Here is a 24,818-nt window from a genome sequence, read left to right as displayed (position 1 = left end):
AAAGATGGCCGCTTCGGGTTCCGCCACGCAGACGGGAGCCCGGAACTACCGCTCTCCTCGCCCCGCCCCGCGCGAAATCGGAAGAAGCCGACGGTGGCTGGCGAGGCCCAATCCACCTTTGCCTTCAGTCTGTTTCTTTTCCCCGCCCCCTCAGCGGAAGTCGAGCGCCAAACTCAAACTGAGCGGGGCCAGGACGCTCGCCGCTCGCACCAGTGCCGCGGTGCCGGCCTGTTGGGCGTTGTGCACAGCGGCGCGGCAGCGGTCCAGCATGAGCCAGGTTCTGTTCCAGCAGCTCGTCCCGCTGCAGGTCAAGTGCAGAGACTGCGAGGAGAGGTAAGGCCCGCGTTCCCGGGTGCCGGCGGGTGGCGGTTGGGGGTCGGGCTGAGGGGGAAGATGGCGGCCCCGGCCCGTGGACTCTGGCCTTCGGCGGGGTGACGGGCCCGCGTTCCCCGGGACGCAGAGGGAGGCTCGGCTGGGACGCAGGGTGCCCGGTCTCACCGAGCGGCCGTTGCCGAGGACGCGGAGGGGAGGGGTCGAGGAATTGGGGAGCTGACGCGCCCCGAGTTAGCGTGGCCGCCGTGGAGGGTGGAGCCCCACGCGCAGCTTTGACAGATGGGAGCGAGGCCCGGCGCTGGCCCTCAGGCTTGGTCTCCAGCCTTGGATTCTGTTGGAAGTCCATTTGAGTTTCGCCTTCAGAAAAGTCAGCCTTACGGTGTATTGCCCCTTCCCATTTCCTAGACATTAAATGACGTCTCACGGGCTGAAAACAATAGGAGGCAGCTAGAAATGTCTCTGATCCACCCAGGAAATGTCGCCGGCGTGCAAAACGCCTGGCAGGGCCCGGGGGCCGCCGTGTCAGGACTTCGGGCGTTGTCTCCGTGGGGTGGACTGTCCCGTGGGGAGGGAACGAAAGAAAGGCCCACCGCACAGACACAAGCAGGGACAACTTCCACTGAGGACGCGGCGCTGAAGGAGGGCGGTGGGCCCAGCAGTTAGGGACCTGCCGTTCTGTCTCGGTTCCACGCCCCCACTGGCTGGCTGGTGGCTTCGCGTTCGCAAAACTGACAGTAACGTGCCCGCGCACGGGGTTGTTCGGAGGGTGCAGGGTGCAAGGGTGGCGTGGGGAGCGCGGACGTCGAAGTGCTGGGTGATGTGAGACGGGTGTGTGGTTTCATTCGTTCGAAATCTGTCGGCAAGGCGGGCACGGAGAAGGCACCGGGGCCCAGCTGCGCACCGGGGTCTGGGGGCCGGTTCCCGCGGTCCTTGTGTCCCCTCCGCCGCGTGTGGTTCCTGGGTGTTGGGGTGGGCGCTCGTCCGGGTTGATGTGCCGTAGAGCAAAATGCACATTGGACATTGAAGACTTCACATGGGGAAAAAAAAAAGAATGTAAAATGTCTCCACTTTTATACTGATTTTGTATGTTAAGACAATATTTGGGGTATATTGGGTTTAAGTAAAATATTGCTCAAGTAATTTACCTGTTTCTTCCTATTTATTTCATGTGGCTTCTAGAAAACGTAAAATGACCCACGTGGCTCATGTTCGTGGGCCCCGTTCTGTCTCTGTTGGACACAGCGCCGTTCTAGAAGGATTAGAGAGAGATGAAAGGTGGGGGCGCCATTTCTGATGCCAACGTGGAAACTCCTAGCTCCTCTCCCTCTCCTTGCGTTAGCAAATTTTAACTTCCACAGCTGAAAGGCTTTTTAAGAATAAAGTGTGTATTGGGCCATTGCTGCAGGGTGGGGGAGTGGGGAGACGGCCAGGTGGTTCTGGGACGTGAAACCTAATTTACCTGTAGCGGCGAGCACCTGTGGAAAAGCCATCCTGGCGTCACCGTGTTTTAAAGGGGGGGGGGGGGGGGCAGTTGTAAGTTGTGTTGAAAAGGTTTATACTGGCTCTGGACAAGGGGGTGGGAGAAGGTGAGGCAGTGGGTTCTGGGCTGGGGCGGAGTCGCGAGGAGGTGTCTCCCATGGGTTAGCTGGGGCGGCAGCCTGGGGACCTTGCAGGTGAGCGGAACTCCTGGGGTGGACAGCCAGCCCAGGTGCCTGGAAGCGGGTCCAGAGGTCCAGCAGCCTCGGGTCAGCTGGCTCCGCCCTCCCATCTCTTTCTCTCTGGCTGCTGTCATTTCATTCAGAACAAATCAGGTTTTTGTTTTTGTTTTCTTTCTTTTTTTTTTTTGGTCAGCATTTACCATCGTATTTGCCTTTTAAGGCACACCACTTTCACCTATTTCACTCCTGCTTAGAGACCTTTCCGGTCACCTGCAATCGGTCCTCATACCGGAGCGCATGGGCCAGAAGCCCACTCACAGCCTACTGTTGTGATCCAGTTCTACCGGGGCGCAGCCTTTCTCCTTTGCTAAGGAGTGAGAGTGGCTGCTCTTACGTTCCAGGGCGGAGAGGAGTGTCTGTGACAGAGGCCTATGGCTGCACAGCCCCAAATCTTGACTCCTTGGCCCTTTACTGGGAACGTTTGCTGACCCCTGCCCTGTGGGGAAAAACTGCAGACTCTAGTTAGGTATTCAGGGCCAGTTCCACTGTGCACATACATTTATGGAGGCCTACTAAGCACCAGGACCTGTCCCGAATGGGAAGGCTGTAAAGCTTCCTGCCTCCTGGCCCCACCCCCAGCAACAAGGACAAACTATGTCCATCCTGGGCCCCGAGGGACTGGCCCTTTAGCACCAACGGGAAACACAGAGTCCCCCTGGAGAGGTGGCGGAGCATGCGGGATTGCAGGCTCTTGGTCTGATTGGGTTTAAATCGCAGGGCTGCCACTCACCGACTGTTTGTTTTTGTGCTTTTAAACAAACTAACGTCTCTGTGCCCATCCTCAAATGGATGGTGAAAGCACCTGCCTCACGGGATTCCTGGGATGTGAAGTGAGTTGGCGCGTAGGGGAGTGCCTAGGGCTGCGAGGGCCCAGAGCTTAGTGAGCGCTCACCCAGCCGTAGCGTGTTGCCGTGTGGTCGATGCGTGACGCTGGCAACAGTGCTGACGTTCCCGGGAAGGAGGCAGCTCAGGTGAAGGCAGGCGCTGGCAGCGCCCAGAGGAGGCTGGGGCAGAGCTGGGGAAAAGGCTGAGTCCCGGATTTGACACTCGCCTGCATTGTCCCCCTGGTCTCCTGAGCTCCTCTCCCCCACCCGCAGGTGCCACACCGGAGGACTCTCTCCCTCCCTCGCCTCCAGCCCTGCTCTCCCTCCGCCTCCAGTGCTTTCTCTTTCCTCGCCGTCAGGGTCTGTGTTCAGTCCCGTCAGCGTCAGCTTAGGGCTCTTTCCAAAGCTGCCTACTGGAGACGAATTGACTTACGCATTTGCCAGGTGGCTGGGCGTGGGTGAAACGTCGGAGCTCTGGTCTGGGCTCTGCAGTGTGGCCTTGACCTGGCTGGAAACTGCCTCGAGTCTTCCTTTGTGGGACAGAAGTAAATATTTACCTAACGAGATGGTCATTGTTAGGCAACAAGATGGATTTGAAGGGCCTGGCAGGGACTCAGTAAATGTTAGTGGCCCTCCCCGCCCCTCTCTTGAAGCAGATCTGGGGTAGTCGTTGCATCGGGTCTCAGCTGGAGGGCTCGGCCGTGTTGACTTCTGTTCGTATCCCTGGCTCCCGGCACAGCACCTGCGCACAGTAGCTCTTGTTCGTTTGTCTGGAGAGTTGAAGGTCACAGCTTCTAGGTGGCAGAGCGGGGCTGGCGCCCAGGTCTGCTGGTGCCAGATTTAACCGACAGGGAAGGTGTTTACATAGATTGTGCATTGTTCACAGTGTGACACTTATTTTGAAAAATGGCATTTTTGTTGATTTATTTTATAATGTTCCTGTGACATTAACCATTACAATGGAAGAAATAAGGTTTCTGATTTCGGGCCCTGGCCAGGGAGCTCGGGGGTGTCATCCTGATCCAACCAAGGTTGCAGGTTCAATCCCCGGTCAGGGCACCTACAAGAAGCAACCAAGGAGTGCATGGATGAGTGAAACAATAAATCGGTATTTCTCTCTCTCTCTCCCTCCCTCCCTCTCCTTTCCTCTCTCTAAAAATCAATAAAAATAAAAAGATTTCTGATTTCAGATAGTGTGTCTGAAAGCTCGGGTTTTTCTACAAGATACGGCGCGGGGAGGAGGTGACATAGACATGGGGAGTGCTTCGGCCTGCAGGTCTTTCCTCCTCTTTTTCTCCCAGCGTCTCATGCACACGAGCATTGGGAGCAGGTGCGCCAGAATCATTAATGTGATGGGAAAACTGCCATAGCAATATACTTCTTCTGGTAGTACGTAAAGAATATTTTAGGAGGTGGGTGCTGCTTGAATGTTTTTTACACATTTAGCAAGTGTAAGAGGGCTTGGAAGACGAGTCGTTAGCCAGTGTCATGCGTCCACGGCAGCTCGTACCGGAAGGAAACTCCCGGAGGTCCGAAAGCCAGCCCTGCGGGCGCCGTGGAGCCGGGGAGGCCCTCACAAACCCAACGCAGTCCGCGTGTCTCACAGAGGCGGAGGTCGAAAGGTGCTCTTCCCCCAAGAAGGCTCGATTTAGGTGGATTTGGAGTAGGAATCCGGGCTGTTTCACGTATATTGCTTTAGATACTGGAAAAACAGAAGCAGAACATTCTGTCGTTTTAAAGAGAATTCTTCCTATTTTTGTGGAGTTCACCAGTGCTGCCTGTCCCTTTTCAGGTAACAGACACAGGTCGTGGTGACCTTCTGTCCTGGAGTCACAGTGCAGCGGGCCGGCCCGCACTTTCCTGCTCCTCCGCTGGGACGCTGTTCCCGGCTCGGAGCCCCTAGCAGCTCACTAACTTGGGAGGCCCCGCGCGGCTCTCGGGAAGCGGATTCCGTGCCTCTGCTCACGGCTCTGGGCCTGCACGACCCCGGAATAGCCAGCGGCGCCGGGGAGCGGGGTTGTGATGTCGGCTCGTGGGTGCTGCGGGTGGTGCCATGCACCCCTCTAAGTGGAGCTGAGTGTTAGCACCCAGTTCCGCATGCAGTCAGAAACCTAACCGAGAGGACGTGTTGTAAACCGATGTAAAGTCACCCGTCAGGCATGGACACTCACTCTGGACTCCAGCCTTGGTCAGCTGTCACCAGGCCCCCGGCCGCACGCAGCTCTGTGCCTGTGCTTTCTGTTTGTGCAGCGGGCGGGTGGTGGGAGGACGTGGGAAGGTTGGAAACACACCTTGAGAAGAGTAACTCAGGACTGGACAGATTCCGTTCGTTTTCTTTGCCGTTCCTTTGTTACTAGTCTTTAATTTTGGCAGAATTGTCTGAGAGCCACTTATGTAGAGATTTTCCACCATTTTCCCTTTATTTCCTGATTATTTAAACATCTTTGTTCAATTTGATGAATGTTTATGAGCACCTTTGTCTACATGCCTGTGTTTGGTGCTGGGTTCTCCAGGGTGCAGTGCAGAACGTGGGGAGCTGTGATTTCTTCCCTGTCGGGCGTGGAGTCATGCTGGGACGAGGTGGATGGCAGCCACTCCGTGACAGTCTGCTGGGGAATACTGCAGAGAGTATGCTGAGCAGATGTGCTTTGAGGGTCTGAAAAGAAACATTTGGTGTGTGTGATGGGAGGGAATATGTTACCTTGTTCCTGGACTCAGCATTTCAGTATTTCAGTATTGCTTCACATTGTAAGTATTTCAAGTGGACTCTCTCATGAAGCATTGGGCGGTTTGAGTGGGTGATGTCTTAAGTGTGGAAAGTTGTGTGATGGACGCTGTACCCTTCAGCAGCTGCCGTCCCAGAGTCAGGGCGGGGCGGTTACCTGCAGCCAGTGCTGCGCCTCCCGCACCGTCGTCGCCCTCTCGGTCCTCACAGCAACCCCTTTCCCGAGGGAGAGCAGCGCAGCCTCGGGCTAGAGACCTGACTCCCACTTAGTGGCAGGAGGACCAGGGCTGGACCTTCAAGTCCAGGGTGCTCTCGCAGCCGCTCCTCGTTGGGACCGCTGTGGGAGCCCGTGGAGTTAATACGAGCGGTAGCGACAACGCGTTTCATGCGACTGTCTCCTGCGACTGTCTGACGCCTGGGCTTGTCTTCCATGCAGGAGAGTGAGCGTTAGAGTGAGCATCGAGCTGCAGTCCGTGTCTAACCCAGTGCACAGAAAGGTCGGTATGCACTTCCTTGAAACTCGGTAATGGCTGTTACATTGTAGGTAATCATTTGTTCTTTAACATGTGACATCTTTCATTACCCCCCCCGCCCCCCCCCCCCCCCCCCCCGCTTGCTTTTAACTTGGGGCTATTTTGTAACCTGCAGATCTGGGGTGGGGGGCTTAATCTGCTGAAATAACAACTGAGGGACTGTGACACTGTGTGTTCCTCGAGCGTGCAAGGATGGGGGTGGGGACTGGTGCACTCACGATGCTGCTGGGCTGCCTCCTGCCGCCCCGTAGAGCTGGCACTCCAGGGCGGACCTGTGAGCGCAGAGCGACCTGATTCCCTGCCAGGAGGTGTTCTTGAACCTTTGACTCTGCCTTTTGAAGAGAGGCATGTCAGCGTATGATCTCACTGGATTTCACCCGTGTGCGTCACAAACAGAGACACGGATACGGGACAGGGGCTGAGCCGCAGAGCGTGCGTCTTCTCTGGCGTGGCTTGCCCTCGTGTCCCGGGGCCTGGTGGCGGCAGCAGCAGCAGCTTCAGCTTGGACTAGCCCTTTGGGACAGATCCAAAGAAGTCCCTCGGTAGCAGCCGCTAGAAGGTCAGGGCATTCTGAGGCGGGCCAACACCCAGGTTGCCAGTTTGGGGGAGAGATATTGTACTTCTTACATGTTATTCCTGTCTGCTGCGTCCCTCCTCATTTTCCAGCTCCACTCACGAGTGGTTTAGATTTTTGTGGGACCCCTAGTAGTTCCTCAGAGCCACAAGTACATTTTACTTCAAGTGGAGCCTCACTGATAACCCAAGCGCGTGTTTCCTTGTTATCCTTCATCACCTTGTTGCGCTGCCCGTCTCCCCGACACGGATGTCCTGGCGCACGTAACTTCCGTGCACTTACCTGTGGGCTTCTGCCGCCGGGAGGAACTGCCGCACTCTCAGCTGTCTCTGGACGGAGTCTTTACCTTTACGGGGGGTGCTGAGGTCCTTTTGAACACAGATGGCTCCCCCCGCCGGGCCATCTGGAGTAGGTGGGAGCAGCAGGCTCTGGGGAAGAAGCCCTGGCAGCGGTCACCTGATCCCCGTCCTCTGCCGGAGAGACAGGTGCTCCTTTTCTCCTCTGGCGGGCGACTGTCATTTCTGCCGATGCATTTGCCACTTGTGAACTGCCGGACAGTTAGCTTGAAGGACACTGGAAAGATGATCGAATGTGATGTTTTTTTGACATAGAATCCCAGTGCACCAAAGGCACTTTCCTGCTCCTCCGCTGGGGCGCGCTGTTCCCCGGCTCGGAGCCCCTAGCAGCTCACTAACTTGGGAGGCCCCGCGCGGCTCCCGGGAAGCAGACCCGGTGCCTCTGCTCTCGGCTCTGGGCCTGCGCGACCCCGGAAGAGCCGGCGGCGCAGGGGAGCAGGGTTGTGGTGTCGGCACGTGGGTGCCGCGGGCGGTGCCACGCACCCCTCTAAAAACTGCATCTACCAAAAACATTTTTAAAAACATTAAAAAATAATCTTTCTTTTAGGATTTAGTTATTCGTCTGACTGATGATACTGATCCATTTTTCCTGTATAACCTTGTTATATCTGAGGAAGATTTTCAGAGGTAACTGAATTTATCTTTTTGATCTTATATTTAATCTAGGGAAAAGTAAGTTTTTTGATTTCATGAATGTCTTTGGTACTATTCTCTTTGAAACACACCTAGGACCATTTTGGTATTGGGAGAACACTGGGCTATTTATAATCATCCAGAATGTTTTTGAAAGTAAGTATCTCATAGATTGAATGTTCTGCTAAAATAGCTCAGAAATTTAGATCTTTAGCTAAGCTTATTGACTTTTTTCCTCCCATTGAATACATTTTATAGAAATCAAAGTTTTCTAGTTTATTTCTTGATTGTGGGTGTTCAGTAAGTAAAAAATGATATTTCAGGGTGTTAATTGTAATTGAAGATCGTAATTACATTTTTTAAAAATGATTTCTCCTGTTTTCCACGTAGTTTAAAATTCCAGCAAGGTCTTTTGGTAGACTTCCTAGCTTTCCCGCAGAAATTCATAGACCTCCTCCAGCAGTGCACGCAGGAGCAGGCCAAAGAGACCCCGAGGTAAGCCCCCGAGAGAGAGCGCCGCCCCGGCACCGACTCCGGAGGCGGGGCCTCTCTGTGACGCGGTGGCTGCACCGCCTCGCCCCTGCCCTTTTTAAGACCTGGGACTGGGGCTCTGCTAAATCCTTAATTAATCTCACCGTTAAAATCAGAAATGTTGACCCTTAACTTTCACATGTTGACAAAGCCATCAAGTTATTTGAACTATTTAGTAGCATCAAGCATGTGTTTTATCGTGGACTTGGGAGGAGGCCGCGTAAGCTTGTGCGCATGTGCGCTGAGGTCCGGAGGGCTCTGCCTGACCCCGCGTGGCCGCGTGCGCCGGCCTCTGAGCGGGGCTCTGCCGCGAGGTCGTGGGCCGACTCAGTCACGCCACGAGGGACCAAGAAATTACACTTCTCTGATTCTGTGCTTTCCGGGTTATTAGTATAATAAAAAGAAATTACCCTCATCAATTAGGGTGATTGATTACTCTGAAAATTCATATAGGAAGAGATAAAAGCTTAACTCTTTTAAATTGTCAACTTTCAGAGTAAGCAGTTGTTATTGTAGTTATTTTTGTGGTTTCAGTAGGTTTTTGGCTTGTTTTTAATTTTAGTTTGTTGCTTTGTCTCCTCACCTGTCATTGTGAACTCGCGGACACTGACTGTGTTTCAGTCAGTGTTTCTTCTTGTCCAGTTTATGTTTTGCTGTTTGCACCGCTGTGCCCAGTCCTACCATCAGGAGGCCTTTCGTGCCGGCCCCTCTGATTTCAGTGCGCCCCTCTCCCTGGTCTTCGCTCACTGGCGACCCGTTGGCTCGGCTCACGATGTCACGGAGCTCAGGATCCAGTGGGGGCGTTTTCCTGCGTCCGTCAGGAACGTGTCACAGTGTGGCCTTTTCTTTCCAAAGGTTCCTGCTGCAGTTAGTTTCTGCAGCCGCTGCTCTGGATAATTCTCCTGCCCTTTTAAACGTGGTGGAGACGAACCCTTTTAAGCATCTTACGCACCTCTCACTAAAACTGTTACCTGGGAATGATGTGGAAATAAAGAAGTTTTTAGCAGGCTGTTTGAAATGTAGCAAGGTAAGGTTAAAACTTAAGTTATTCTTTTAAAATAACGACCAAAGGACTCAGATCAGTCACTGAAGAGCTGTATCAGTTTAGTTTTGGTTTTCTGAATACAGATGTCCAGTACATTTTTATAACACGCAACGAGTTTATTTCTCATTTACTCACGGTACGAGGGTGGAACTGGACCAGGAACTGAACCTTAGGTCCAGGCTTTTACTAATTCCCTGTGGTCTCGGGCAGGTCGCCTGCACTCCCAGTGTCGGGCTTCGTCAGCTTATGGGAAGGCGTAGAAATGTGCAGCCTGTCTCAGATGAAATAAAGTACGTGGAAGTGTCTTGACGACCACACAGCGAGCGCCCTGGAGCTGTGGGAGGCGGAGGGCACGCAGGAACCGCGGGCCGCCTTGCGAGTTCTCAGAGTCTCCGGGTCCGGCGCTGCTGCAGATCCGCGTGGGCCGAGCTGAACGGCACGCGGGTCTTCTGGGGTCAGCCGGCACGGCAGGTCCTGCCTCGGGAGGCCTGGGTGGGGCCGGAGATGCTGCGCTTCCGGCAGACTCCCACGGGCGGGCGATGCTGCCCCGCGCTGCAGTTGGAGCAGCACGCTGACGGGCGGTTACATTCAATGATGAGCGACATCATTTTATTTTATAAACAGGAAGAAAAATTATCATTGACGCAGTCACTAGAGGACGTTACTAGGCAACTGAATTTCACACAAAAGGTAACTCGGGCTTCATTTTTCTCTGTAAGCCATCCAGACATTGGCTCTGAACCGCCTCTTGGATCTCATCCAGGCTTCTGTGTGCTCATCCCCTGCCAGTTAGTATCCTACCTGCTGCGTCCCTCGGTGACACTTTGTTGTGCCCAGACACCTGTTTCCCCAGCAGAGGCCTTCACTAGACAGGTCGTGTGTGGGGTCCGCTCCCTCGCCTACCCGTTCCTCTCGTCGGAAACGGCCTGTCTCGTAACCCTTTGTCTCCCTTCTGCAGTGTGTGGGATTAACCCCTCTGGTAGGCTTCTTATTTCAGCCGCAGCTACTTCCTTTTGGCTCCTGGTCCTTGGAATTGAGGGTCGGAGCAGCTGACAGTCCACTGCCCTGCACAGCAGGGCCCAGCCTGGGGACCCATGTCGCCATGGGCCTCCGTGTTCAGTGGGCTGCCCCTCTGACCGCCTGGCTGCCCCCGGGGTGCTTTCTCTGGTCTTCATGCCAGTGGAGCGGGTGGGGTGGTAAGGAGCCGGGTTTAGCCAAAAGGCCAAGGATAGACAAGCTTGACTGGTGGGCCGTTGTAGATCTGAAACTGCTGTTATTCTAATCTCAGTTCCCTGAGTATTTAGTATTTTCCGAATACTTTAACTGTGCCTTGAAAAGCTGTGATTCCGTTGTCTTTACTATCCTTGTGAATACCGCTCTGTTCTAACCTAACGACCTGTTCAGGAGACTTTTAACACTCTGTTGAACTCTGATGCAGACGTTGTCAGAGAAGATCCAAGAACTAGATAAGCTGCGGAACGAATGGGCCGCCCACACGGCGGCGCTGTCGAGTAAGCACTCTCAGGAGCTGACCAGCGAGAAGGAGAAGGCCCTGCAGGTACGGACAGCGGAAGAAACCGGAGGCTGTTGTGTTCCTGCTCTTAGTCGTTTTGTTCGTTGTGAAAATAGTGCGAGCTTGCTTTAAAATGTCCAGGCGTTGCAGATGTCTACAACATTAAGTCTCTCCTTCCAAGTCTTTCCACCCGGAGATAGTCTCCAAATACCTACGCGGGCTTTTTCAGACTTTTCTCCATATTTGTAAATAGTACACAATTTACCAATACTTCTTCGTATTTGTGCAGCTTGAAATATGCAAGTTACATGTAGTTGCCGATGGACGTGCGCACACGCTGGGCCTGGTTTTGTCTTACGCTGACGAGCCCCGGGCTCTGACTGCAGGTCTCTTCCGTCCAGTCCAGCAGGGCGGCGTGGCACCGCTCTCTGTCCGCTCGGACGTCCTCTTCAGTGGCTCCGTGGTATTTGCATGTGACAACTTATGTAACCGCTCACCCAGCTGGTAGACATTTAAGTGCTTCGACATTTCAGTTATTGCACATGTACTGCAGTGAACATGCTCTGTTTTTACAAGTGAGGGTGCGGTGTACCCATGTAACATGTTCCTGGGTCATGCATGCCTCGCCCTCCGAGTGCCCGAAGGGTTCGATTGCGCTCCTGACCGCATTTCTGATCGGACTGTGGCCCCGCCCTTTGGACTGCACGGCCACGCCTCTCTGCTCTGCTCGCTGAGAGAGATCCTGTGGGCGGTGGGTTTACAGCTTTCGTGTATTTCGGAACATCCGAAGTAAAGTGGAAAATACAGATGTTGTAATTCTGTCCCTCATTTGGCGTTTTTTAAACAAAGACTCCAAAACTCTGGTGATCCCTGGGATGAATCCTTCTTCTGCCGAGACCGCCTTTGGTGCCCGCCGCCTTGAGTGTGTCTGCCGGCCCTCCGAGCGGAGGCCGGCCCAGCTCGCACCTCGGGGCAGGACCCTCCTTCCGCCTGCTCCTCCCGGGCCGCACTCCGTTTCCCAGGGCCCGCTCCTGGTTTCTCTCTCTGCTCCCTTCCCCTCTCCTCCTCCGTATCCCAGAAATGAGGGGGTTCTTACCGTGGTAATGTGAAACTCCCAAAGAGGTACTTTTATGAAAGAGACACTTTAGCACTCGTGGTGGGAATTTTTGAATAGCTACCATGAAGTTTTACCTTTTATTTAATTTTTTTACGAGTACAAGTTTACTTAGAACGCCACAGAGGTAGAAGGAGTGCGCCAGCTGGGCCGTGTGGGCTCAGGAGACAAGGTACAGAAGCAGAGGGAGGGCCCTTGGAGCTCAGGAGGGAGAAAGGCAGAGAGAAGGCGCCTGGGGAAGGAGAGGGGGTGCCCCAGAGAGGCGGGGGGCGGCCGGGAGGTAGAGCGCTGGAACGCAGTTTTGGAACTCATGTGGAGCCTGGTGTTTGTTGACAGTCTCTGACCTCTGCCTGACTGTGAGGAAACACTCTGGGTTTTGGGTGCATGTCTGTGCACAGCAGCGTGAGCGGCTCTCTTCGCGGCGGTGGCAGGTCGGAAGCTCGTGTCCACGGAAGGGCAGGAGTGGAAGGGGTGAGGCGCAGCGAAGGTGGAGTGTCGTGCGGCCCCACTGTGCTCACAGGGCTTTCTATGCCGTGAGCCGGTGCCGATGGCCAGGGAATAAAACACACGACTGGATCGTGTGACTAGCTCGGCCCTGATTGTTAGATGCGTAGTTGTGTGTGTGTGTGTGTGTGTGTGTGTGCGTGCGGGGGGGGCGGGGTGTTGATTTCACTGTGGGCACGACTGGAGAGGAGCGCCCTGCGTCTGCCGAGCGGCTCCCCGGGCGCGGGGTCGGCGACTGGTGATTCCCTTCTCCGTGCTTCGAAGGGCGTGTGTGACTTTTCATAGTCAGAAAAGTGTATCTTTAAAAAGTACTTAGGACGTTGCAGCGTTCCTCAACAGAAATTACGAGGCTGTGTTTGTGGAGTAACACGCACAGGCACCAGAGATTGCGCAGCCACTGTCTGGTTCCAGTTTTACTTCTGATGAACCGTAACTGCCGTCTGTGAGACTGAACGAACGCGTACGCCTTGTGGACTTCACGAGTCTGGGCGGGATTCCGTTTCACTGTAAACACACACTTGCACAAAGGGGGACGACTGACACTGCGGAGTTCCACAGTGGTGCACACTCATGTGTTTTACACAGAAAGGTTCATGCTATCCATACTAGCTTCAGTTTGCTTTTTAGTCACATACTATTCCTCTCCCCTGAACTTTTGAAGACCATCACGTCTGAACACGTGTGGGCGTGGGATGAGCAGAGGCCATGCACGAGACCGTAGTGGTCCACACGCCTCTGCTGACCTCACTTCTCCTTCCCGAAATCCGTAATTGGAAGTAGACCCTCCTCTCCCTGGCGGGGGCGCTCGGTTGGTTGGAGTGTCGTCCTGTGCCCCGGGGTTGCGGGCTCGCTCCCCAGTCAGGGCACACACCTGGGTTGCCCTTGGATCCCTCCCTGGTCAGCCAGCCGATCGATGTTTCTGTCTTTCTCTCTCCCCCTCCCCGCTTTCCTTTCTCTCATAAACAAATCAATAAATGTATATCTCCTTGGGTGAGGATTAAAAAAAATAGAGTAAATAAAAGGAGATAGATCCTCTTCAAAACAGGGAAATCTTATAATCACCTAGAAGAACAGTTAAGACCTCGTTCATGTTTCCCTGTGCTTGTGTTTCCGGCTCTCCTGGACCTGGCGCTGGGTGTCACTGCATGACAGGCGCAGGTTCTGCACCAGCAGCAGCACGAGCAGCAGAAGAAGGACCTCGAGGCGCTCCACCAGCGCGGCGTCCAGCAGCTGCAGAGCAGGCTGTCGGAGCTGGAGGCAGCCAACAAGGACCTCACTGAGAGGCGGTACAAAGGGGACTCCGCCGTCCGAGAGCTGAAAGCAAAGCTCTCTGGAGTCGAAGAGGTATTGCACGGGGCGCTGGGCGCCCCCCGTCCCCCACTGCAGAGAACAGTCTAGTCTGATGACCTCAGTGCCGTGTGGGTGGTGGTCCTCTGGGTCAGCAGGGCTCGCTGGTGTGGCAGTCAGTTGAGATGATGCAGAAGCGGTGAGGATCTGCAGTCTGGGTGGAGGTGAACCTGGATGTTTGTAGTCGGGGTCTCGGAGAGCAGTCTTGGCATAGCCCTCAGCGATTTCAGACACTTCAGGAGCTCAGGCTCCGTGGTGACGGGGCTGTTCTCTCCTTCCGCGTGTTCAACACCCCACGTGACTCTGAGGTTTAGTGTCCAGTGATGACAATGAGAATCGTCGTGATGACAACGGCGGGTGCTTGATGAGCAGCACCTCGCTGTGTGCCAGGTGCTGCTTTAAGTGCTTTACATACATTAACTCATTTAATTCTTGTGGCAGGTCTTTTAAAGTGGGTACCCTTACTACGCCCATTTTACAGGTGACAAAACTGAGGCACGGGAGGTTAGGTAACTAGCCCAAGGTTGCATAGCCAGTGAGTGAGAGAGTGAGGATTGCAGCCCTCCGTTACTTGCCGGTATTCACTGGTACCTCTTTCACAGACAACAGAGAAACTGTAACAGCACTTGCTCTGGTGGCCCGTTCGGCGATGCGTTGGCAATGGATAGACTTCTTCCTAGCATGTTGTGTGTTAGTGTCGTAGGAAATTAGCAGAAGACGTGCGGATTTTAAGTCTGTCACATTTAGATGAAAAGATCGCCATGTCACTGGAGCTCACAAGACTGGCAACCCCCGGTCGCCAGGCTGGTTTGCGTAGGAACTCTGCGAGGCTGTCGGGTCTGCACATCGGTCTTGCCCCCCCCCCCTGCCCCCCGCCGGGGTCTGCGGCCCGCCCTCCGCCCCCACCTGGCACACCAGCGGCTAGCTAGGCTAGCTAGACGTCCCAGTCTTCCCGGTGCGGCGGCAGGTCGCCTGCTTTGCTGTGGAGCCGCGCCTCAGAGTCTGTCCCGGCCCTGGGGTGGGCTGGGTGGGCACGGGGCGGGCGCCTCATCGTGTCTGGTGGAGACATTCCTTCCCAGGTTCGAGTAAGGCCTGGAAGTGAAACAAGTTCGGGAAACTTCTTTTTAACCCCCAAGTTACGTAAAAATTACACCTTTTGGGCATTAGTGCCCTAACATTAATAATTGCTACCATTTACTGAGTATTTACTGTGTGCCAGACAAAATGCTAAGCAGTTCACATAAGGGGTTTGGGAAGATTAAATGAAACCATTTATGAAGTGTTTATCGTTTCTCTTTTGCAAATGAGGGAGCTGAGCTGTAGGGAGGCTAAGGACGGAATTCCTGGGGAACCAGAACTCAAATCCAGGTCTGTCGGATGCCAGAGGCAGCGCTTCTGAAACCACCGTGTTACAGTGCTGTAGAACTGTCTGGTGAAATTTTTGCTCAACACGAATTCTAGCTAGGGGTGCTGTGTGCTGGACTTCCTTACACCACCATTTGGGTTGGTATTAGTGAATGGGGAAATGATCTCTTCCAGGATTTTTAAAGTCTGTTTTTAATTAGCAATTGTTGTTTGCTTATTTTTGCTTTTAAGAGTGAACCAAAGAAATGTTAACATATTTGTTTTCATGGAAAGATATTTGAGATATATATGTTATAGGTTAACACGGAAAGGTGTGTGTCGCATGTATGTATATGTGCATATATGTATACACGTACACACGTGTGTGTATGAAGTAGGTAGATTATAAAGCTGCACAGGAGCCCTTAAAATAGTCTGTGTGTGTAAGCCACAGGGGTCAGTGTTGCCTCTAGATCACGGTGCTCAGCGGCTGTCTGTAGACTCGGTGGGAGCGGTCCCAGTTGTCCTGGTGCCTGGTCGCACCTCGCAGGAAGTCAGAGCCTCCTGGGGAGGGCACCAGGCGGCAGGGCAGGCCCACCGGGAGGGTTTGCTCGGCCGGGCCCTGGAGCGCCGCGGTAAGGCAAGTACAGGGGCTTTTAGAACTCCCAGGCGGTTCGGCATGCAGAAAGGGCAGTCGGAGAGCCCTGCTTAGATGGTAGAATGACAGGGTTTTCAACTTACTAATTTTATGTGTTTTTGAGTTTTGTCACAGCTTTAGTACTTATTACCTAAGTGGATTTTTTAAACTGTAAATTTCAAGACCTCAGAAAATTCTTGTTAGCTAGTTTTTTCAAGTTGTAGTTTATTCATGAATCAGGGTTGTTTTATTTTCCTTTATTGCGATTGAATTAGTTTTTAGCGTATTTTACAACTGCATCCTAAATGTACGAGTTACATTCACCCTTAGACTCTGTGTCCAGCCAGACCAGCAACCCGGCTCTTCCGTGGCGCCTCAGTTTCTGCCTCCCCTAGGAGCTCCAGCGGGCGAAGCAGGAGGTGCTGTCGCTGCGGAGGGAGAACACGGCCCTGGATGCCGAGTGCCACGAGAAGGAAAAGCACGTCAATCAGCTGCAGACGAAAGTGGCTGTCCTAGAGCAGGAAATCAAGGATAAGGACCAGCTTGTTCTCAGAACAAAAGAAGCATTTGATACAATCCAGGAACAAAAGGTCTATTTTAATATTTTGTAAACAAATCGATGATCATATTTATAGAGGGATGCTTTTCCTAAACAAGTGCCCCAGTATTCATGTTTTTAAAAATATCATCAGGTGGTTTTAGAAGAAAATGGTGAGAAAAATCAGGTACAACTAGGAAAACTTGAAGCTACCATAAAATCATTATCAGCGGAACTTCTTAAGGTTTGTTTTTAAAAATTTAAGAGCATTGATATTTTATTGGATTATGTAGAAATACACATGTGAGGCTCTTTTATAGGCAAATGAAATTATCAAGAAGTTACAAGGGGATCTGAAAACTTTAATGGGTAAATTGAAACTGAAGAATACAGTTACCATTCAGCAGGAGAAACTCTTGGCTGAAAAGGAAGAAAAATTACAAAAGGAACAAAAGGAGTTACAAGATGTTGGACAGTCTCTCCGGAATAAAGAGCAGGAGGTGGCCACTATTTTATACTTTGACATGTATGATTATTTGTAAAGTACGACAGTTTTCCTCAGATGTATTTTTTAAAGTTCTCCTTCATTATATTAGAGGATGGCTTTGGCTTTTTTTGTTTTGTTCTTTTCAAAGAGCATGGCAAGATTCAACAGAAGTTACTTATTTATGTTTGAAAAGAAAGTTACCATGACTCAGATACCTTGAGTGTGCATGTGTGTGTGTGTGTGTGCGCACACTGTGTTTTACTACGTAGGTGAGCCAGCTCCTCCACTCAGTAATAATTCGGAGTGGTCAACCATGCAGCTCATAGCAGTACATTCCTTCGGTTTTTATTTTAGTCTTTATTATACTTACTATGAAGATTGACCTATTTCAGGTATGCAAATTACAAGAACAATTAGAAGCTACAGTTCAAAAACTTGAAGAAAGCAAACAGCTTCTAAAAAATAATGAAAAGTGTAAGTATGTTACCTTGCTGTATTCCTAACCTAAATATTTTAACTTGAAATCATACAAATCTAGGAAAGTCCATCGTTATAAAAAAAAAACCCCTGTCATCTGCATCAGTAACCCAAAATTGAAAGTGTTGAAAATATTAACCATGATTTACTTTAAAAATTCTTCAATCTTCTTTCATTGTTGCGTGCCTTTAACTAACAGTTTTACGAGTTCCCAGCTGTGGGATGTGAGTGTGGACTTTGGGTTTCCAGCTGTGGACTTTGGGGTCCCAGCTGTGGGATGTGAGTGTGGACTTTGCGTTCCCAGCAGTTGGGTGTTGAGTGTGTGAACTTTGGGTTCGAAGCTGTTGGATATAAGTGTGGACTTTGGATTCGCTGTTGTGGGATGTGAGTGTGGACTTTGGGGTCCCAGCTGTGGGGTATGAGCGTGAGCCTTGCACAGACCGTGAGGCCCCCAGAAAGGACAGTGCAGCCCGCGGAGCGGTCCGTGGCGCCGCAGACAGCAGTGCAGTGGGAGTTCTGCGGGGCAGTTGCCAACCTAAGAATCTTTAATGATAAAAAATTTAAGTTAACCTATGTTGTTCTCCTGCGACATAAGATAATTAAAAACTTAAAATTTTAGAAAACTCAAGATAATTTTCAAATGTTTAAAACTTTTAGGGAAAATAAAAATAATGTAATAAAATTCTTTACCTTGTTTCTTTTCTTTCCTTCTGTAAGTAATAACATGGTTAAATAAGGAACTAACTGAAAACCAGCTGGTGAGGAGGCAGGACGTGCTGGGGCCCTCTGCCACCCCGCCTGTGCGAGCTAGCGGCGGCCCGGTCAGAAGCGGACTCTCTCCCAGCCCTAACCCGGTAAGCGAGCAGTGATGACGAGAGAGGCCTCCGTCAGCCCCCTAGAGCAGAAAGTGTCCCCAGCTCGCCCCGAAGGCCCCGTGACTTCCGCCGCCGGTGCTGCTGGGCTGGGGCCCTCCAGCTACTCGCACTGAGTTGAGTTTCAGTTGCCCGGAGGTGGGGCACGCGGGGGCACTGGCCGGTACCAGGGGGGCTGCATTTCAGGGGCACACTCCTGTGAGATTTTTAATCCACGCAGGAAGCATTCAGCATGAAGTAAAGCAATGCCAAAGACGCTGAAAACTTACACACGCAGGCACACAAACACAGTCTCGGAGGCCTCAGGGCGGAGCAGGGTTTGGCTCAGGTGTGGGAGTTACGACGGAAGGACCTAAATGGAGTTCTGTCACCCAGAGGAAAGGCCTGTCACCAGGCTCGCCAGCTCTCGGTTCTGGGAGGAACTGGCAGTGGGTAGAAGCTCTCCAGCTTCCAAGGCCAGATCCCGTGCTTTCTCCGTGCAGGAAGGGAGCCCCGGGTGTCGCCGGGAGCTGGCCTGGCTCGCGCAGGCAGGCCTCGGGGTCCTCCTGTGGGACCGGTGCGAGGTCGCACGGCGGCGGCGGCGGCAGACAAGCCCGCTCCGTGACTGTGCCGGGCCTGGATGAGGAGGAGACCGCTCCAGGGGCACGTCCGAGCACAGGCCAAAATGCAGGCGTGGCGCAGCCACAAACGCGGGCGCAGGCGTCCCGCGCTGGGCCCCACGAGGGCCTCGTTCCCAGTCGCAGCTTCGGCCTGAACACGTCTGTCCTGCCGTGTCCGGTGAGGGCCGCTCGGACACACGGGCGGTCGTCGCCCTCTCCCGGTGACGTCCAGTCCGTGGCGAGGCCCCACTTTCTTCACGTGCCCCTGCAGTCACCCGGCACGCCGCTCTGAGTCCAATCAGGAAGCCCCTGTCACTGGCTCTGACCGGGACACTGCGCGGTTCGTCACGGTGTGTGGTCTCCCTCGACGTAAGGAGCAGTGGTCAGGCTAGGTGTGTGGCGAGGTGTGTCCAGGGAAAGTCTAGCCTTTGTTAATGTAACTGGAACAGTTTGCACAACATCGATGTGACCAGCAGCCCAGGAGCGTGGACTGGAATGCACGTGTGTGAGCAATGATGACTTCACTGTACTAGTCAGTGGGGGCGGTAGACACCGTTGAGTGAGCACGTGCACTGTGTGGCCGCTGCGTTCAAAGTGAGAGAGTAGAGCAACAAATCTGCGTCAGGATTTGCGTCAAGCTTGAACGTTCCTCCGCGGAGACTGTTCGGGTGACTCAGAGGCCACAGCTGTGGGCAGCTGGTGACTGGCGGCTTTATCGTGACAATGCACCTGCTCATGCATCACGTCTTGTGCAGAGTTTTTTGGCAAAACATCGTATCACCCAGGTGACTCTGCCCCCTTAAAGCCCAGATTTGGTGCCCTGTGACTGCTGGCTTTTCCCAAAACCAAAATCACCTTTGAAAGGGAAGAGATTTCAGACCACTGATGAGATTCAGGAAAATACCACAGGGCAGCTGATGGGGGTTGGGAGGACTGTGTGAGGTCCCAAGGTGCCTGCTTTGGAGGGGACTGAAGATGTACAATGTATGTCGTATCTTTTTCAGTAAATGTTTCTATTTTTCACATTGCGTGGCTGGATACCTCCTGGACAGACCTTGTGCGTCTGTAGCCGTGACTCTGTAGCCACTGGCGGGCGTGCCCTGGCAGGGGTTTAAAGTCAAGTGCCTGGTGAATCGGGCGGTACTTGGTGTGTAAAGAAGGGCAAGCATTTCTCCTGGTGGAAGGGCGGGGAAAGAAGTGCCCGACACTGAAGTGAAGGCTGGAGGACACGGATGGTGACAGCTGCTCGCAGGGTGTCTCTGCCGTGCCCCACGGGCACGCACAGCACCTAAGGCCGTGTTCCGGTTGGCCCCGGCCGGAACGGACTGTCTTCGTGGCGTTGGTCAGTGGCGGCGTCACCGTTGGCACAGCAGGCTTATCTCGTAGTGTAAGGGTGCTGATCTTGCTTCTACCCAGTCCGGCAGAAGGAACATTTTTGGGGGGTCCTCACCCGAGGACATGTTTCCATTGATTTTCAGAGAGAGGAAGGCGGGGTGAGTGGGGGAGAGACCGAGAGAAAGGTGGGGAGAGAAGAAACGTCGAACCCACAGCCTAGGCGACCCCACAGCTGGCGAGTGCTGCTCCAACCCAGCTGAGCCACGCTGCCAGGGCGAGAACGATTTTTCTTTTACCCCTGACTGCTCTGTGCACCTATGGCTCCACCCCCATGTCCCCCTCCGTGGCACTGGGGGTGCCAGGGTGAACTGTGGTGCCTCAGAGGTGTGTGTGTGAGCAGCTGGAGGCCGGTCCAGGGCTCCTCTTGGCTGCGCTCACGTGGCTGCGCTTGGAGGCCCAGGCGGCCCCAGCTCATGCTGTGCGGTGAGGCCGCGTCTTGCGGCGTCGTGACAGAGCACGTGGCGCTCTGAGACCGTGCGGCCCTGAGACAGAGCCTCTGACTTCCCCCGAGCCGGCTGGCACCTCTGGGGCGGTGGGCGCTGTTCCAGGCCGGTTTCTCCCCGTCACTGCCCCGTGTTTCTGTCCCCAGGTCGATGGCAGAGTGGCGTACCCAGCCTGCGGGGTTGGCTGTCCTGGCTCCTCTGCGTTTGCCTTCCAGAACACCTTCTGGCACCCCGCAGCTGCCAAAAGCTCCATCCACCCGGTTTCGGGACCAAAGGCAAGCACATTCGCCCTTTCCTCTTGGAAAACATAGCAAGTCATTAACGCACAGATGTTTCTACCTCTGTAAAGTGCGTCCTCCGGTCAGTTGCTAGGATCAGGTGACGCGTGAGGGGATGCTGACCGCCCAGGGGGGGTCTCTGTGCTGGGGGCAGTGCGGTGCACGCTCACTTGGTGACGCGTCAGCCTGCTGAGACTGCTCATTCCCGCTCCACCGCCCTCTCTCTCATTCGTCTGCCTGTGGCCCCTGCAGCTCTGGAATCTCGCTGGGGCTCCTGCCTCCCCACAAGGGGGTGTGGGGACTGTGCCCCAGTCCCCTGCGGGACGGGGCGGTCTGGGGGCGGGTCCGGCGCAGACTCCGCGTGCAGCCCCTGGGGCGGTTGGCGGGGAGAGCGCGGCCCAGAGTGCTGCCGGCCTCAGCTCGTCTGCGAAGGCGCGCGGCTGCTCCTGTGAGTGCTTCCCGTCGTGGTCGCTGCTGTCCTAGGTTTCTGTGCCGCGCCCCGGGCACCCCGCTTCGTTTCCGCAGCGGAGGATGCGGCCCGCCCAGACCGGCCGCGGGTCCAGACGGACTGTCCCCTGCGCCATGGAGACCACCGGTCTTGGAAGGACAGTTTTACAAAAGATGGAACGGGGGACTCCGAAATGCTGCTGTGAGCTCGGTGGCAGCTGTGGCCGCCCTGAGGAGCAGTGGGCGGAGCTGCTTCTCGGTGCTTCCAGGCGCGTGGGGCCTTGCGGCAGCCGAGAGGGAAGCCGGGGTCCGTGTGGGGATGTTACGTGAGGAGCGTTTGGATGCCTCACTGACGCTTCCCGCATTGCTGGTTAAGGAGAACAAATGCACGTATTCCGGGAACACTGTTGTTTTTAACAAACACCCATGTGCTCAGTGTGGTTGCATCCTAGGATCAGTCATTTCTTTAAAATGATGATTGAGTTAAAAACTACTTCTCACGTTAAACAGCCTTCTAGAAATTATATACTGTCCAAGGGGAGCCAGGACAGGTGGGGAGGGCTGACCGTGACTTCGGCAGGAAGAGGTTCCCCTCCGTGAGCCCCCATCGGGGGCCATGACGGCCACCGCTCAATGTCCCCTGTCACTCATCTCCATTATCTTTTGCTCACCTAGCCCCTTCCATGAAATTCTCCCCTTGCTAAGTTTCCCGTTTGGTGGCGTGAGTCGGTTTCATGCCATAAAGCCGCCACGCCGGCCCAGGTGGAGCGAGTTTGCGATTGAGAAGCAGCTCCGTGGCTCATTCGGCAGTCAGACTGTCCACTCTCTGCCCCCAGCACCCGTGGCCTGTGCCCTGCCCGGGCAGCCACCACGCCGCACTGTCTGTGCGGGGCTCACACCGCGAGCAGCCGTCACTTCTGCCCCCGTGCAGGGCCGGGAGCTCGTTTCTGGTGGTCCGCTGCTGTCCCCTCGTGTGGAGAGGCCACGTGGGGGACGTCTGTGTCACTTTCAGCTCTGGGCTGTCACACACAGACAGCTGCCACGTGTGCAGCCTCTGTGTTCCCCTGCGCGAGCACCCGCGGGCAGGATGGGACGCCCGGGGGCGTGGGTGTGGTTGTTCGGGGCCGCACCACTTGTGGCCCTGCCCCACCTGCAGTCCCTGCTTGAGAACGCTCTTTTGTTCGCTCTGTCCAGTTTCCTAGTTGTGAGTGGTCGGTGGCCAGAAACGGCACTGTGTATTACTATCCGGCACTCCTCCTTAACTTTCCCCCCTCTGTGTGCGTGTAAGGAATAGGAAATCCTCTCGTCTTGCTTTAAAAAGCCCTGTCTGCGTTGGCTCTGGCCACGTTAGATGTGCAGCTCCCGCAGGCAGGCCGGCCTCCCTGGAATGCCGAACTGGAGAGCCAAGTGCAGCACCGTCCGCCTCTCTCATTCATCGTTTCTTCCTGGCGTGCCTATTTCAGCAGCAGTTTCTACCAGAAATAGACACCGTGTTCCTGTGCCCTTCCTCTCTGTGTGCACGTGGTGAGGATCTCTCTCCTGGGACCGGGAGCGTGGTCACTCACGAATGACCGCAGGCTTCCTGATCCATGTGCAGGGTCCTGGCGTGCGGCCCGCACAGCCACAGTCGTCCCTGCCCTGCGTGTGCTGCTCCACCGCCCACGCCAGGGTTCTGGTTTGGGCTGGGCATGGGTTCCTGGATGGCTCCTCAGTGCTCAAAGTTCCAGCTCCCAGCCCTCGGTTGGAGTCCCTGAGCACCTGTGGCGTGGGCTCCGCGAGTTCCCGAGAGGGGAAGAAGCTTCCCGGAGAGCGTGCGCGAGGTGAAAGCATCGGTGCAGCACTTGGTGCTTGCTCACGCCACAGGGCTCGCGTGCACGCGCCCGTGTGCACGCGCCCGTGTGCAGCCTGTTTCCGCCCTTCACCTTGCGCCTGGGGCGGCGGCTGCCCGGCCGGGGCGGCAGCGCTCTCCTGGCGGAGCTGCTCCACGAGGCGTCTGTTAGGGACTAGAGGTGGGACCTGGGCCCCGGGGTCTGCCGTCGGGCGAGGAGGGGAAGCATGGTCGTCTCCGTGCGGGCAGTCTCCGTGCCGGTCACCCCGCCCCCGCTGACTTGGTCACAGAGCTGTGCTCTCACCCCACAGGTCCAGTTTAACCTGCACTTCCCCAAACCCAGCGGGTCCCCGGGGGATGCGCCGGCCGGAGCCACTGGGAGCGCGGCCTGCTCGGCTGACAAGGAGAAGTAAGTGCCGGCCGACGCCGCGCCCAGTGTGTGCGGTCTGGAAAGAGTCCCCTGGAAGGATGTGCCTGCTCGCGTGTCCGTGGCCTGGGGGCGGCGGTGCTCCCTCGCTGTGCTTCCCTGCGTGCTGAGCCGGGGCCACCTGCCGGCCCTTGTGTGTCCCCCTGCCCCCCCACCCCATGTGCTTCACGCTAGACTGAGCTTCGCGTTTCTGGGGCCGCGTGTTCTGCTAGAGGAACGGGACCCTGCGCAGAGCGGGAGAGAAGGGGGAGGCGCGAGTGCAGGCACACTTGTTTTCTGAAACTCCGTACTGGTGTTGGTCTACCCAGAATTCCCTGTTGTGAGCAAGGAGTACTAATGTCTGTGACGACACTTGGAGCACACGTTTTGAAGAGCGTTCGGTTATGGAACGAGGGAAGCATCCTTTTGAAATACAGGACGAAATAGGAAACGCTAATACGGATTTTCTCAGGACACGCACATGCGTGTTTCCACAGTGCTCGTGGAGTGTTCGTGCCCCACACTCCGCCTCAGCCCCTAGAATGCTTGGCTTTTCCTGCTGTGACCTCCTCTGTGCTGGCAGGAGGGTGCTTCAGCTCGTGCGCAGAGAAATCAGTGAGCAACGTGATTTGTTTTGAGCAAAACTGTAGGTGTGTGGATTAAAAGAGAAAGTGACTTTGTTAAAGTAAATAATTACCGTTTTCCTTTCTAAGTGGTGAAAATTTAGGGCTAGAGCCCAAATACCTGAAGAAAAGGGAAGACAGCATTCCTTTGCGTGGCCTCAGCCAGAACCTCTTCGGCGACCCAGGTGAGACGACGTTTGGAAGCAGCCCCCCTGCTGTGGGGGGAGGGAGCGCAGGTGGGGGCTGGCGTGAACGTGAACCGTCTCTCTGTCCTCGTTTGCAGACCACCAGAGGGACGGCGCGCTGGGGGCCCTGCAGCCCCGCCCCAAACCGACCGTGGTCGCCCCGGCCCCCTCGGCGTACTTCCCCGGGCAGCCCCCCAGCACGTAGCCCTGTGCCCCCCCCCCCCCACCCCCCAGTGTTAGCCAGGGCTGGACACTCGGGCGGGCGGCTGGCCTGGTGCCAGCAGCACGGAGGAGATCCCACGGGGGTGGGCGGGAGCCGTGGGTCCTCCGTGCGGCTGTCGCTGCCGGCGGGTCGTGTAGAGGAGCAGGTCGGTCCCTGGGGCGAGGCAACCCGCCACCTCTTCAGTCTGTCCTTCGGTCCGCGCGTGCGCACTTCTCAGGACCTGCGGGGAAGGAGCATCGGTGCCGGAGTTTTGTCAGACTGGTCCTCAGAGGTTCTTCCAAGTTCT

General features: G+C 54.9%; 1 protein-coding gene across 1 annotated transcript; it reads left to right on the top strand.

The window, feature by feature from the left end:
* Positions 1 to 46: 46 nt before the first annotated feature.
* Positions 47 to 24,553, top strand: SASS6 (SAS-6 centriolar assembly protein). Its single transcript, XM_028502812.2, has 17 exons — positions 47 to 333; positions 6,037 to 6,097; positions 7,611 to 7,690; positions 8,087 to 8,191; positions 9,083 to 9,254; positions 9,897 to 9,962; positions 10,711 to 10,830; positions 13,556 to 13,747; positions 16,127 to 16,321; positions 16,424 to 16,513; positions 16,590 to 16,769; positions 17,149 to 17,230; positions 17,951 to 18,087; positions 20,689 to 20,817; positions 23,407 to 23,504; positions 24,215 to 24,309; positions 24,408 to 24,553. Exons 1-17 carry the CDS (start codon positions 269 to 271, stop codon positions 24,512 to 24,514), a joined length of 1,974 nt encoding a protein of 657 aa, XP_028358613.1. The 5' UTR covers positions 47 to 268; the 3' UTR covers positions 24,515 to 24,553.
* The last annotated feature ends 265 nt before the right edge of the window (positions 24,554 to 24,818 follow it).

This window comes from Phyllostomus discolor, chromosome 14 (assembly GCF_004126475.2).
Source record: "Phyllostomus discolor isolate MPI-MPIP mPhyDis1 chromosome 14, mPhyDis1.pri.v3, whole genome shotgun sequence".
NCBI classification, from domain to species: Eukaryota; Metazoa; Chordata; class Mammalia; order Chiroptera; family Phyllostomidae; genus Phyllostomus; species Phyllostomus discolor.
This window is presented reverse-complemented; position numbering and strand designations above follow the sequence as displayed.

Excerpts from the sequence above, each read along its gene's own strand:
- SASS6 (XM_028502812.2), top strand. The coding sequence starts at position 269 with ATGAGCCAGGTTCTGTTCCAGCAGCTCGTCCCGCTGCAGGTCAAGTGC. Across the intron at positions 334-6,036 it reads TGCAGAGACTGCGAGGAGAG|GAGAGTGAGCGTTAGAGTGA; the intron begins GTAAGGCCCGCG and ends TCTTCCATGCAG. Across the intron at positions 9,963-10,710 it reads AACTGAATTTCACACAAAAG|ACGTTGTCAGAGAAGATCCA; the intron begins GTAACTCGGGCT and ends ACTCTGATGCAG.